The sequence below is a fragment of the Sebastes umbrosus genome, chromosome 19, assembly GCF_015220745.1.
Source record: "Sebastes umbrosus isolate fSebUmb1 chromosome 19, fSebUmb1.pri, whole genome shotgun sequence".
In the NCBI taxonomy this organism is placed as follows: Eukaryota; Metazoa; Chordata; class Actinopteri; order Perciformes; family Sebastidae; genus Sebastes; species Sebastes umbrosus.
Genome location: NC_051287.1, coordinates 13,210,960 through 13,223,780, shown reverse-complemented (window position 1 = coordinate 13,223,780; position 12,821 = coordinate 13,210,960). Strand labels below are relative to the sequence as shown.

Below are 12,821 nucleotides of genomic sequence, written 5' to 3'. Positions count from 1 at the left end.
CCCTTTTAACACACCCAACAGACACAGAGCATCATTAGCATTCATTTGGAGTTGAATGCTAATTTCATTTAGCTCACTTTTGGTCTGTTTTTAGGGGAAATATCTCTGTAGCTGCTAAATACTCCACTTTTGTATTTCACCAGCTAGTCACTAACGGTGTCTGTCAGCCATTTGGTGCAGTACAGGAAGTGTAAAGGGGGTTTATCAGAGCTGAAAACAGCTGTCTGCTGTTGGAAACAGACTGATGAGAGTGGTGGAAGTAAACCGAAACATTAAAAGCTGCAGGCTGTGAACCAAAACATTGAGTTTAAAGATGCTAAAAAGCTCCATTGAGCTGCAATGAACTGCAGAGCCAGTTGAAAATTCTCTGTGAGTTCGTCACGATGAGTGACCCATTCCACATAACACATATTCTTTATACAATAGTTAATACAAAGGTATTGATCAGTGCACCTTTAAAGGTGATAAATGCGAGATTGGGAGCGTTACTATTGCCTCCACACGGCTGTCAATATGGCGTTGGCTGAGTCGGAGCTAACGGCGCTGACAGTGAAAACTACGGCAACACTGAAAACTACGGCACAGAGCTAACAGTGTTAAGTTTGGGGGGAATCGGAGGCTGTTTGCTACGCAATAGCACCGTCGGTCGGGACGGCTGTAACCGCCGTATGAGAGCAGTACATAGCTGTGGCTGTGAGCGGAGAGACTTCATTCTCTGCTCAGGTAGCCATTACTCCACTATATCTTCACATAAACAATAGTTGTTGGCGGCTATATCAATGCTCTGGATATCGTATAGAGCACCTTTAAAATATAGCTCTGTAGGTTTGGATGTTGATTACAAGTACCAACCAGTGAGTCAAACAGGTTGAATGCTGTATTGAGTATTGCAAAATAGTTTAATGTTTTATAAAACCTTAATTATAACAAAGCAACTGAACAAACCATCCCTGACATATGAAACTTAAAAAGAATGGCACATTCAGTTTCCTGATGTAAGAAGATGTTGTCACAGTATTTCATTGAAGGCTTTATACCCAGGTAATATTAAATATCTAACTATAATATAATAATAATAAAAAAAAACTACAGTATGAATGTAAAAATCTGTCTCAGTTCCTGAGATGTAAAACTTGCCAGAGCAGAATCTCTTTGGTCATAACTTTTAAACATGAGGGGAGATCTCTGCAATGGAAGTTTGTATAAATAAATAGTTCCTCTAGTATTTCGGGTAGAGGACCCTGGCGATCTGCCCGTCAGCCCTCTTAGTGTCCAGCCACTTCCCACACAGGAAGATGGTGGTGACGCCATTGGCTGTGTTAGTGACTTCTACGCGGTCCAGCAGCCATCCCGGGCTCAGACCAGAGTTGTCGTGCTCCACCCGAACTTTCTGCAGCTCGCCCATGTCCAGCATTTCCAGCAGGAAACGGTCCGTCTGCTCGCGTTCGAAAAGGTTACGAAACTTCTGCCGCAGTTGCCGACGACCCGAATCTCCATTGGAGCCGTAGATGGCGATATAAACATTGGCGTCTGTACCTGCTCCCTTCTCATCGCCCGTGATGACGATGATCTCGTACTTGACAGGCACCAGGCTTCGGGCTTTACTGGCGAAGCTCTCGATGGCCTTTGTGCACTCGAAGGTCAAGAAATCGTCCCTCTTTGGAGAGAGAGGGATGAGGGCATTGCAACTGAAGATGTACCTGAGGTGATGATACAAAGAAGAAAGAATATGATTTATTAACATCAAATGGTTTGAGCAAAATTAATGACTTCACTGAGCAGTAACTGATGTCTTACTTGTTTCCCAGTTCCCTTTCAGTGACAACGACCTCCGCCACGTGCCAGTTAACCTCCCCCTTTACTTTCTTTCCATCCTTGGGTGTGTGGCCGAGGCAGATACCAGCAATGTCCCCCAGATTCTTGGACGAAAACTCAAACCTGTCAACATTTCCTCTAAGAAGAGAGGGAAATAAGCACGCCAGAGTGAGTAGCTTTTTCGCTTAAATTGGCCCACATACTTTAAATTCATGTCACTGCCACTTTGTTCTGGATGGTGTAATGTCATTCATAGTGGATTGCAGCATTGGTCTGAGCTCAAGTGCTTGGTGCTGCTGGGATTATCATAATAAGTGTAAAGGCATGGAGAAAGCACATTCTTCATGTAAACAGGTTGCAGCCCATTAAGTTAATCTTGCACCAAGTACCTACCGCAAGAACCTCTTCTTCTTTGAGGAGTTCTCCATTACAAATTCTTTTGATCGGCCCTTCCTCCCCTCGAGCACAATCCAGGCATTTTCTTTGGTTTCAGTGTCCCCAGTTGTGATACAAATTTCGTACTCTAGAGAAAACATGGACAGTAAAAGTAAATGGTCTCAGTTGTCCACAAACATACATCGTTTCCACACAGACTATAAAGCATACATAAAGATGGCATAGCACTGAAATATAAGTTATTATTTAAAATTATTACATGGCTGTGTTGAATACTCGATTACGATTGGTCAAACACGGCATTCTGCGGTCTGTAATTTCTGTATAACAGACCGTTGCTATGTATAGCAGACCGTTGCTATGGGCGCAGCTCTGATGTCGGACTCTGGCGGATCGTTTTTGTGTCAAAATATTGATTTCTTCGGTAAGTAGCTGTGTAATAAACGGGATAATGTACAGCTAGTGGGTCATTGTTGTGAAAGAATCCCCTTCAGGTCGATGAGAGACCCCTACGTCGGGGATTCTAGGCCGGTATTATGCAAATGTGTTACTTGGTGACATCACCACATTACGGAAGAAAAGGCAGGACTTCAAGCAAGGCGTTTCAGGCAGTTCAGGAGCAGTGTTTCTGTGGAGAGTAACTCTCTTTGGTGTGGACCTTGGACTTTGTAACTTAGCAGATCTTTTTATGCACAAAAAACACACTGAAGAAAAGGGAAGAAGCATAATAGGTCCTCTTTAAAACAATGTTTGTCTTTTTGGCTGCACTATAAACAGATACATTAATTTTATTACTGACACAGTCGCTACTCAAGGAGTGTTTGCAGCCTCTAGAATTCTGGGACCTGTAGTATTAATCCACACTTGTAACCGCAGGTGTCGCCATGTCAACCAGGACTGAAATTTAAGGATTACAACATTAAAATGTGTCGTATATGCTGGATTTACTCGTCTTCTCGTTGAGGTCCAAGTAGTCGTTGTTAGCGCACGCCAGTTCTCTCATTATCTGTCCATCATCGTCGTTCTTGGCAAGCCAGCGGTCACAGGGGAAACGAAAGGTTTTGTCCATGGTCTCATCCTTCACATCAATATAGTCCAAGTGCCATCCTGCAGCGGGACCTGTGAGTAATGGGATCAAGAAACAAAAAAAGACAGTGAGTAAAAACGCTGTCAAGAATGATGAAACTAAATGGATGCAGGAATCTTTCAGGCCAACGAGTAAAAAGCTGCGTCACTGCTTCAGGTTCCCTCAAAGCCAGACAGTGATGTAACAGTCTGTTGGCGTTGGACTGCAGCTCCATTAAGCCATCAACTGTTCAGGTTTCATTAAAATCAGAGTGGTGACTCAGACATCTTCTGTGATGTCAGACTACAAAATCTGTGGCCAGATTCATCTTCGGTTCAGTGAACTTCAGTAAACTTCATTTATAGCACTTTTCACAAAGCCAGTGACAAAGAGCAGATTTAATCAGCCCACCACGCAGGCACAGTCTATCTGTTTATCTGACGGCTAACCTGAGTTGTCGTGCCAGACTCGCACTTTGGAGAGCTCTCCCATGCTGAGGATATCCGAGAAGCGAAAGGTGTCCACCTGCTTGCGCTCAAACTTGTTGGACTTGCTGCACTCTTTCAGTGCCAGCGTCCCCGTGTCTCCGTTCTCTCCGAAGAGGATGATCCACACGTTGGCATCAGTGCCTGCCCCTGAGGAGACAGGAGAGAGTCAACCATTTAGAAACATTTATCTGAATTTCTGCTTCCCCTCGAACAAAAATATGTTGGATCAAACAAAGAAAAATGTGATGAACTGTGAGCTTGGCAATATACTGTCAATTAAAGGTGTCGTGTGTAGGATCTGGTGGCATCTAGCGGTGAGGTCGCAGATTGTAACTAACTGAAACTTCTCCCGTGTGCCAAGCGTGTAGAGAACTACGATGACCGTCGCGAAAATGTCAAAACGTGAATGTCTATCTAGAGCCACTGTTTGGTTTGTCCATTCTGGGCTACTGTAGAAACATGGCGTGAAGAAGATCCTCTCTATATGTAGATATAAACGGCTCATTCTAAAGTAACGAAAACACAACGACTCTTATTATCAGGTGATTTATACACTAAAAAAACATACTTAGAAATATTATATTCCATTTCTGTCAATTGATCCCCCTTAATGTAACACATGGTTCCTGTAAAGGTGAATACGGAATTGTGAAATATTAACTACAAAAAAATGCACTTGATGTTATGAATTGAAGTGCTTGCACTTTGTTGTAGATCTTTTAAACTGCAATGCAGCTCAACTAGTTGCAGAGATTTCTTGAATTGCCAATAGATCCTGAGATTGCAAAGCCCTGAGGAAACTGATCAGCTAACAACCAGCCACGCTATGCAAAGAGTAAAATGAGCAGCAGAGAAAGCTGCGTTCTCAGACTCAGACATCTATAATCCCTCTGTGCTTTATTATTTTATTACAGAGCGTTAGACACTGAGTGAATGTGTATTAGGCGATGGTGAGCCCAAAACTCACTCAGTCTGCAGCATTTTTTTCAGCGTCCTAATTCTACATACGTGTCTGTACACTAAACTAGAAATCTGATATTGTAATTAACAGCCCTGTGATTTTAATGAGCAATATGCGTGTTCGCAAAATTTAGAAGGTTGCTTTTACCTTTTCTTTTCATACACCTCCCTACATAATTGACATTCAGTGCCTCTTCACACTATACATGCAGATCATCCCATAATGATCCCAAAGGAGACTATTACCTTATGGACAGCATCGCCTATGTGATATTGTCTGTCTGTGTGTCTGTGTGTGTGTGTGTGTGTGTGTGTGTGTGTGTGTGTGTGTGTGTGTATGTGTCTATCAGACTGGCTCATTATTCCTCCCAGAGCCTCAGTGGTGGTGCAGCAGAGCTACATTTTAGCTTCCAGTAACAGCCAAGGGCAGAGAGCAGCCCTTTGAAGTCGGCTCAGACTTCTCGCCACGCTATCGTATTGATCAGCAGCACTACTGAGCTACAGAAAATGCCGCATGAAGAAAAGAGGGAGCAAAGCCGCGTGGACGGCTTCAGAAGAGGATTTCTTTCATTACCACGTCGGAGTAAAACATGAATTATTCCAGCTCCGCTCCTCCTGGAAAACACAAACCTCTGCACAAGGGTGGGTCAAATGAGGATGAGGAGCTACGCACATATCCATGAACTCAGCCTTGAGCTTTGGATAGTGGTTCAAAGAATGAGATTCCAAACATAAGCAGCCTCTACAAGGTTGTAGCGCTAATTTGGCATTACAGGGTGAAGAGTTCACTCATCTGAGAAATATAAAGCCACCATCCGCTTTGAACACCATTTAAGCACCTGCGGGTTACCCTCAAGTGTCTTATTTTGAAAGAGTTCAGAAAACAATCAAGAGAGGAGACGGCGAGGTGGACCCAGGACACGACTTGACAGATGAAAACCCTCATCTGACATTCATTTGAGTCCTTCAGGATTCCCTAGGAAGAGCTGGAAGCTGTTACTGATGAAAGAGGATGTCTGAGCTGCTCTGCTCAGTCTGGATGTGACCTGACGCTGACCCACAGATGAAAGGATGGATAGATGATGTTGGTACGTCTAACAAGTGGACTTGTTGTGGACGCCCTCATCTGTTGAATATATTCAAACTCTTCAGTTCCTCTTCCTCACAGACCCTTTAGATCAGTGGTTTCCAACCACAGTCTGTATATAAGAAGTGGACGTAGTCAGCGTGACGTCACTCATTAGTTTGTGGACTGCCGTTTTGAAGCCTTGAGTTCGTCATTTTGGCCGCCGCCAACCAGAAGTGACACGAGAGGGTGGAGCTAAGTACAACCGAACGCTGAATAAGACATTTTTAGGTGACCAAAATGTTATAATTAACTTTCATGAACTGAAAACAAACTGTGAAAGGGTTAAAGTCCTAAGACAAAAACATGGACAACTCCCAGACCGGACAACACTGTGGTAGCGACCTGTCAATCAAAAGGTAGCCACGCCCTAAAGCATCCCCTGCTTTATGGTCTATTTGACTCTAAATGGGACCATAATTTACTAAATGAACATCATGCTGTATTGAAGAAGACTTGAAACTATCGATTGAGACCATAAACTCATGTTTACAATGTTTACTGAGGTAATAAATCAAGTGAGAAGTAGGCTCATTCCCTCATTCCCCCTGCTGGCTGTTAGAAAGAATGCAGGTTAAGTCTTCACTTCTGCATTGGATTCAATTCTCAGACCACGAGGTAGCCCACTGTTTCCAACCTGTAGGTCGGGACCCTCCAAGGGGTCATTAGATAATTAACAGTAGAGGAAAGTGAGAACTTTCGCTGCACAAAAAATTATATTTAGACTTTTTTTCCCCCCTAATCTTTGATTTTTGTTTGTGAATTACTCAATAATTCTACATCTTCAGGCTCCTAAAAAAATCATAATAAAACTAAACAACAAACACTGACATATGCAACCTGTTATAAGTCTTTGTTTTAAAAAGATTGAAAATCACTGCTTTGCAGTATGTCTGTCTGATAATGTAAACTAAATATATGCCCAAGTTTCACATGAAGGTTTGCAATTACTGCCATGTACTCATTTTCATAGGGATAGTGAAAGAAAAAGCTCCTTCTCTGACTGCAGCAGGACAGGTCGCTGCACATTCACAGTTTTCAATGGGTAATAAACTTAACAAAACATTTTTTATGAGTATTAAGGACTTACCTGCACTGTCACTGGTCTTGACCTGGACTATATAGGTGGTGATCTCCACCATCACCTCCTCGTCTACCACAGCAGCCATCTCGCAGATCATCGTTCTCTTGGGTCCATGTGTCCTGGAGAGCCACTCCTCATAGGTGAACACAGACACCTCCTCTGTGGTCAGGTTACGCATGATCACCTGGATGCACAGAGTTCAAATCACAATAATCATCATTCAGAATCCTGACATAAGTGAAATAAAAAGTATGACACCAAAAGTGTATGAATGCACATGTTTTCTATGATTAAGAAAGCTTTTGTGCAATAAATATGGATCCATTCCTAACAAGAATATCTTATCAGTAGAAGAAAGACACCTTTAAAAGGGCAGATTTAACCAATGATTGGTCATACTATGGACACTAATGTGTTATGAACACAAACACTGCCTCACCCAGGATCTCTGATCGCTAGTCCTGGGAAACTTATTATCAGACAAAGACTCAGCACAGGCAGCCACCCTCCTATTACCTCTCCACTCTGCATATTTATTTGGGCAGATTACTATGCTGGCAGTCCGCCTGGTGCACTGTTGTGTCCATTTCAATACATGGACCCGGCGATCCATAAAGGCAGCACATCTGCTTGTGATGCTGAACACACAGGGCTCTGTGCAGGGTCAAGTCAAGGAGATGTTCGCAGTCGCTGAGTCCCAGGCACGGACGGACAGGGCTTGGTATTGTTCCTGACTGCTCTGCTGCTCCGCAGGCATGGTGACTTTACCAGAGGAGACATTTGCATAGGAAATGTGTTCGGTTTCATCAAAGCATTTGGCCTGAGACATCAGACTGGATTTGGAGGTGAGCAGTGATGTTGTCCTCACAGGGTCACCCAAAGAGAAAAAAAGTACTGAACCATTTTTGTTGATTAGATTGCTGGAGTATGCATTAAAATATGGTGATATGTGAAATTCACACTTAAAGGAATTCAGTGTTTTCTCTCTACTGAAAACACACACAGCGCTCATTACTGTGTGTGTGTGTGTGTGTGTGACGCCAGAAACAACAGCATGGTGAATAAAATTGGGTCAATATGCTCACTCTAGGAACCTGGAGCCCTGCTGTGTGTGTGTCTGTGTCTTTGTGGGTGGGTGAATCATTGACCATTCTCCTGCAGGCAGGGATAGATGTGTGTGAGTGTGTGTGTGTGAGCTGTGTGATATAATAGATTGAATGATCCTGTGACCTACAGCATACACTGCCAGCGTAAAAAAAACACAAACCTGTGAGTGCTTTGTACTATTGATTTTGGAAGAACTGTTCTGCTTTTTATGCCCCTGGTTTTTATGTTTTATGGATGAGATCTGCAGTGTCCTCTTCATATCCAATCAGCCCTTAACAAGAATAGAGGAAACCTGTGCATGATCAGTTTATTCTGGAGACTCAAACCTGCTTAGAGCTTTCCTTTTGCTGTAATCTTTGACAATTTTCTTTGCATGCAAATGTCTCCTGAACACACACGTCTACTTTTCCTGGTTAGTTGAAAGAGAACTCCACTGATTTAGAATTGCACTACTATAGAATAGTCAAAATTAACTGTCCAGAGATATTGTCTTTCTTATTTCACGCATTGTTCTTCTTTGTCAATACCTGGTGCCTGCCTTAGCCACAATGCAGCTTGTCCGCTGACAGTTTGGTCGGAGATTCGGGTGTATTATGCTAGTAGCGGCTGATATATAACCTTTGTTACACTGAAACACCTGAGAAGACATCATTTAAAACTGTTTGGAAAAGCGCAGGCACTTTAAAAAAAATACTTGGCAGGTGATTGGATGACCCATCTGTCAATCAAACTCTTGCACAGGACGCTGATTGGTCCGTGCTCTGGCGTGCCAGAAACAAACACATTACTTGAAGCCTGACAAGATGGATTTTCATGTGATCCTGCAATTCTCTCGCGTGATCTCGTGACATTATGCTGCTATGCAAGGTAAACTAATATAGCCTCTAGCCTCAAGCAGAGCTGAGCAGAGGGCCACAGAGGTCCGGTTGGTAAGCTTGTTACTTTCTAACTCCACACCCCCAGATCTGTTGTTATTTGGAGCCACAAACATTTTTCACAGATTCAGTACTACTCCTAAAGAGTTCTCCTTTAAGATGAGCCCACCTGATCCAGAAACCAGTCAGGTCGACTGCCGGAGCCATCAATACGAAGCCTCATTTTCCTCAGCGGAGCAATGTCATCGATCTCCATGTTGAAAGTGTCCTCCTGACCGCGCTCGAACCTGTTGTCCACCACACAAACAACACAGAGTTTATCATCTGCAGCATTATTCAATTAAATTAAATTACATTTTCTGATGTCCATGTGTGACTACCTGTCCTCATTCTTCTGCAGCAGCATCTCCTCTGTGGTGCCGTTGGCTCCAAACACAGACATGAAGATCAGGGTGTCTGTTCCTGCGTTCTGCACGTCTCCTGTTACCACGGTCACCTCGTAAATAATCTGACATGAAATCATATTATATTAGACATTTCACTCATAATATTTTCTTCACATACTGTACCCATCCCCCACAAGCAGTATTACCTCTAAAGCATCATTAGACAAGGATATAGTTATATTTTTTGCAATCATGAGGTTGACAGCGATGCTGCAAACATCCATAAAATAATAGTGAATAGTATATGGAAAGTGTGTTACAGTTAAAACAGCCAGGATATGAGGAGGAACTCAAATTAATTTAAAATCCCATCTAAACCAAGAGATTTACCAGATTTGAAGGTATTAAGTGGAAATCATTTTCACCATTTCCCTAAAGTAAATAGCTCTATTGGATTCATTAGTAACATGATAGAAATTGACTCATCATCACTCGTCTGTTGCAGTAATTTCATTTAACTGTGATGTTTGTTCTCAGCCCTGAGACATTTACATACCTGCTGGGAGATGGAAATGGCCTCTGCATCCAGCACGTTGAATACTCTAGAAGTCAAACCATCTCCTCGATCTTTGGCCAGCCAGCACTTGCAAGCAAATATATATTTGACCCCTTTGGTTGGCACAGCAACAGACAGCTCATCAACCAGCCAGCAGCTCTCAGGAGTGGCCCCATCATGACCGAGCTGCAGGGAGGACGAGAAACAATCACTTCAAGCAACGTGGGTGTATTTCTCTGCGTGTTCATGTGTGTGTGTGTGTGTGTGTGTGTATGTGTGGATGCTGCACTGAAACTCTAAAAGCTTCCCTCACCTCGACTTTTTTGATCTCCCCCACATCTGACCCGTAGGTTGACTGAAAGCTCTCAAGAGAGCCGGCCTCAAAGCCTTTCCTGTCGTCCGGCAGGTCCAGCCACAACCTCTCTGTCTGGGCGTGATTGGCCCCGATAATGATCACATAAGCCCTGCTGGTGGTGCTCGCATCCCGCTCCAGTCCAGTACAGATGGTGACGTGGTATGGTATGACTGCACAGGAAGGGGCACAGCACTTATTCATTCACAGAGATTGTGTAAAGATGTCTGTGTTAGAATATTAATGACAAACATTCACAGAGCAGAGGATGAACCCAGTAACACAATGATGGAGAGTTTTCTTACTCGGGAGCTCAATTTCTTCCTCCTTCTTCTTTTTGCTTTTTTTGTTCATGTTGCTGTCGACACTCTTCACCGTCAGGGCCGAGTTCTTCTTTTACTGTTTAGGCTCTCTCTAACTCCTTCATAACCCTGAAACAACACAACACACACAGACACACAATGATGCAGACAAACCCATGCTAGTTGCAGCCGCAAGGAATTGTGGCCCGCTGCCTGCTGTCTCGCCACGCTCCCATCCAGCCACCTCCCCTTGCTCTGCCTCTTTTCTCCAGTCACCCAACTCCCCACTAACCTCTGCCACCACCAGCTGGATTCTTTCCCCACATCAATCTTCATTCCCTGCTTCCAGACAATAAACCTTAATCCTTATCACTTCACTACACTCACTAACTACATCGTAACAGCTGCAGAATGATGTTCAACTGTAATTTGTCGATGCTGTGAGCACCCCAAACAACTGTCGCTGTAATAGGGTGGAAACCAACAACCTAAGAAGGCGATAACTTAAATCCTCAGCACATAAATCTACAGTAGGCTATGTCAGGTAGATACAATGAGGCGTCAGTGAAAAAATACTGTCTTTTTGTAATCTGGGTGAGCTGATCCAAAAGGAACCTTACTATTTATATTCTCTTTTCTACTATATATCTCTTTCCCTATTCGTACACATGACTTTAAGGCACCTCCTACACACTATCACACACACGCTACCTTCACATAGAAGACTCTCTCAATGCGTCGGTCCTCCCTCTTCCTGGACAGCCAACGTTCACATAAGAAGAGAAAGACCTCTTCCGTATCCACGTCAAACACCTCCACCTGGTCCAAGTACCAGTCGGCACTCATCATACTGTTATCATGGCGGATTTTTATCCTGAAAACCTGTCCGAGGTCGACGGCCTCTATAGTGAACTTATCCACCTGGGGAGATAAGACGGGACCATTGGTGAAATAATAACACAAGTATAATCATGTAGTTTTATATATTTTCTGTAATTCAGGATTAATTATCACTTCATTGGATAACACACAAAATGCTTTCTTACAGATCCCCGTTCAAACTTGTTGCTGTTCGTCTCCGACTTGCTGAGTTTCCTCTCCCCGGTGTCCCCCAGGTCCCCGTAAATTGTGAGGAAGACGTTGGCGTCGGTGCCGCCTCCGTACACATCACCTGTCATCACTGACACTTTGTATGTGTGAGCTGCAGTGGGGGACGATGATCACAGACAAGGGGGGGACACAGGGGATCGGTTGGAGTGCAATTGGCAGAAAATAGAGTGAAAAGAAAGCAATTTTCCATCACTGTTAGGTGCCACTGAAATAACAGAGACTCACTCAGGGATTAGAGAGGACCTGAAGTGAAAAGTGTCTTGTTTCAGTGCTCAGAAAAGGTGGGGAAAGACAGGACCACCTGCACATATATTCTGCATGTGTGTGTGTATAAGTGCAGTATTGTTTGTCTGCATGTGTTTGCATACCCTCCAGGGCATCCTCCACCTCCACTTCGGTGACTTTTAGGCTTCCGTCTCGTGAAAGTTTCTCAGTGATGATGTCAGAGGGCACCAGCTCTCCCACTGTTTCTCCATCACCCTCCGACTTGGCGAGCCAGTCCTCACACGGGAAGATGACAGTCTCTGAACCCTACAGAGAGAGAGGGAGAGAGAGAGAGAGAGAGGCTATTTCATTTGTGTGTTAGAGAAGAATCGGTAAAGACAGTGTCTTGTCTCTGTCTGAGTCTCTGAAATCACAATGCTGGACCACCCTCATCTGTCTGTGAGGAGAACATCTCCACCTACTGACCAAAAATAGAGCTTGTGTATCACCAGTAGATGTGAGAAGTAAGATGTTGACAAAGACAATGCAAGTCCTCTATAGCAAATACTTGTAAAGCATTAAGGTACAAGTACTGAAATCAATATCAGCTGTTTTTTGAAGTACTTGTACTTTAATTAGCATTTATTGCTATTTTATACTTCTACTCCACTACAATTCAGAGGCAAATATTTTAATTTTTACTCCACTACATCTATTTGACATCTTTAATTACTAGTTAATTAACAGATTAAGATTTTCCATACAAAACATATTCATCTTATAAAATATGATACATTGCAGGGTTTCCGTGAGCCTATTGCAAGCCCGGCGGCCCGCTGGGCCTGAGATGACTCCCCGTCGGGCCAAAGCATCGGGGAATTATGTATTTTTAAGATTCTTTTTTTTTTTTTTTTTTAAACTAAAATGTGTTATACAGGGAGCGAACTCCTCTAAGGAATAACTCAGGACTCAGGACTTGAGTATAAAGCCTTGA

At 43.3% G+C, this 12,821-nt stretch overlaps 1 protein-coding gene across 1 annotated transcript in view; it reads right to left on the bottom strand.

Moving 5' to 3' along the window:
* Positions 1-880: 880 nt before the first annotated feature.
* The window catches only part of LOC119478064 (lipoxygenase homology domain-containing protein 1-like), a 33,474-nt gene continuing 21,533 nt past the window's right edge, over positions 881-12,821 (bottom strand). Inside the window, 15 exon segments of the mRNA XM_037752468.1 lie at positions 881-1,700; positions 1,798-1,953; positions 2,209-2,338; positions 3,160-3,330; positions 3,727-3,912; positions 6,942-7,119; positions 9,087-9,204; positions 9,298-9,425; positions 9,860-10,045; positions 10,173-10,384; positions 10,517-10,609; positions 10,612-10,642; positions 11,225-11,434; positions 11,560-11,714; positions 11,992-12,154. Coding sequence (XP_037608396.1) covers positions 1,220-1,700; positions 1,798-1,953; positions 2,209-2,338; positions 3,160-3,330; positions 3,727-3,912; positions 6,942-7,119; positions 9,087-9,204; positions 9,298-9,425; positions 9,860-10,045; positions 10,173-10,384; positions 10,517-10,609; positions 10,612-10,642; positions 11,225-11,434; positions 11,560-11,714; positions 11,992-12,154 — 2,598 coding nt within the window. The 3' untranslated portion in view covers positions 881-1,219.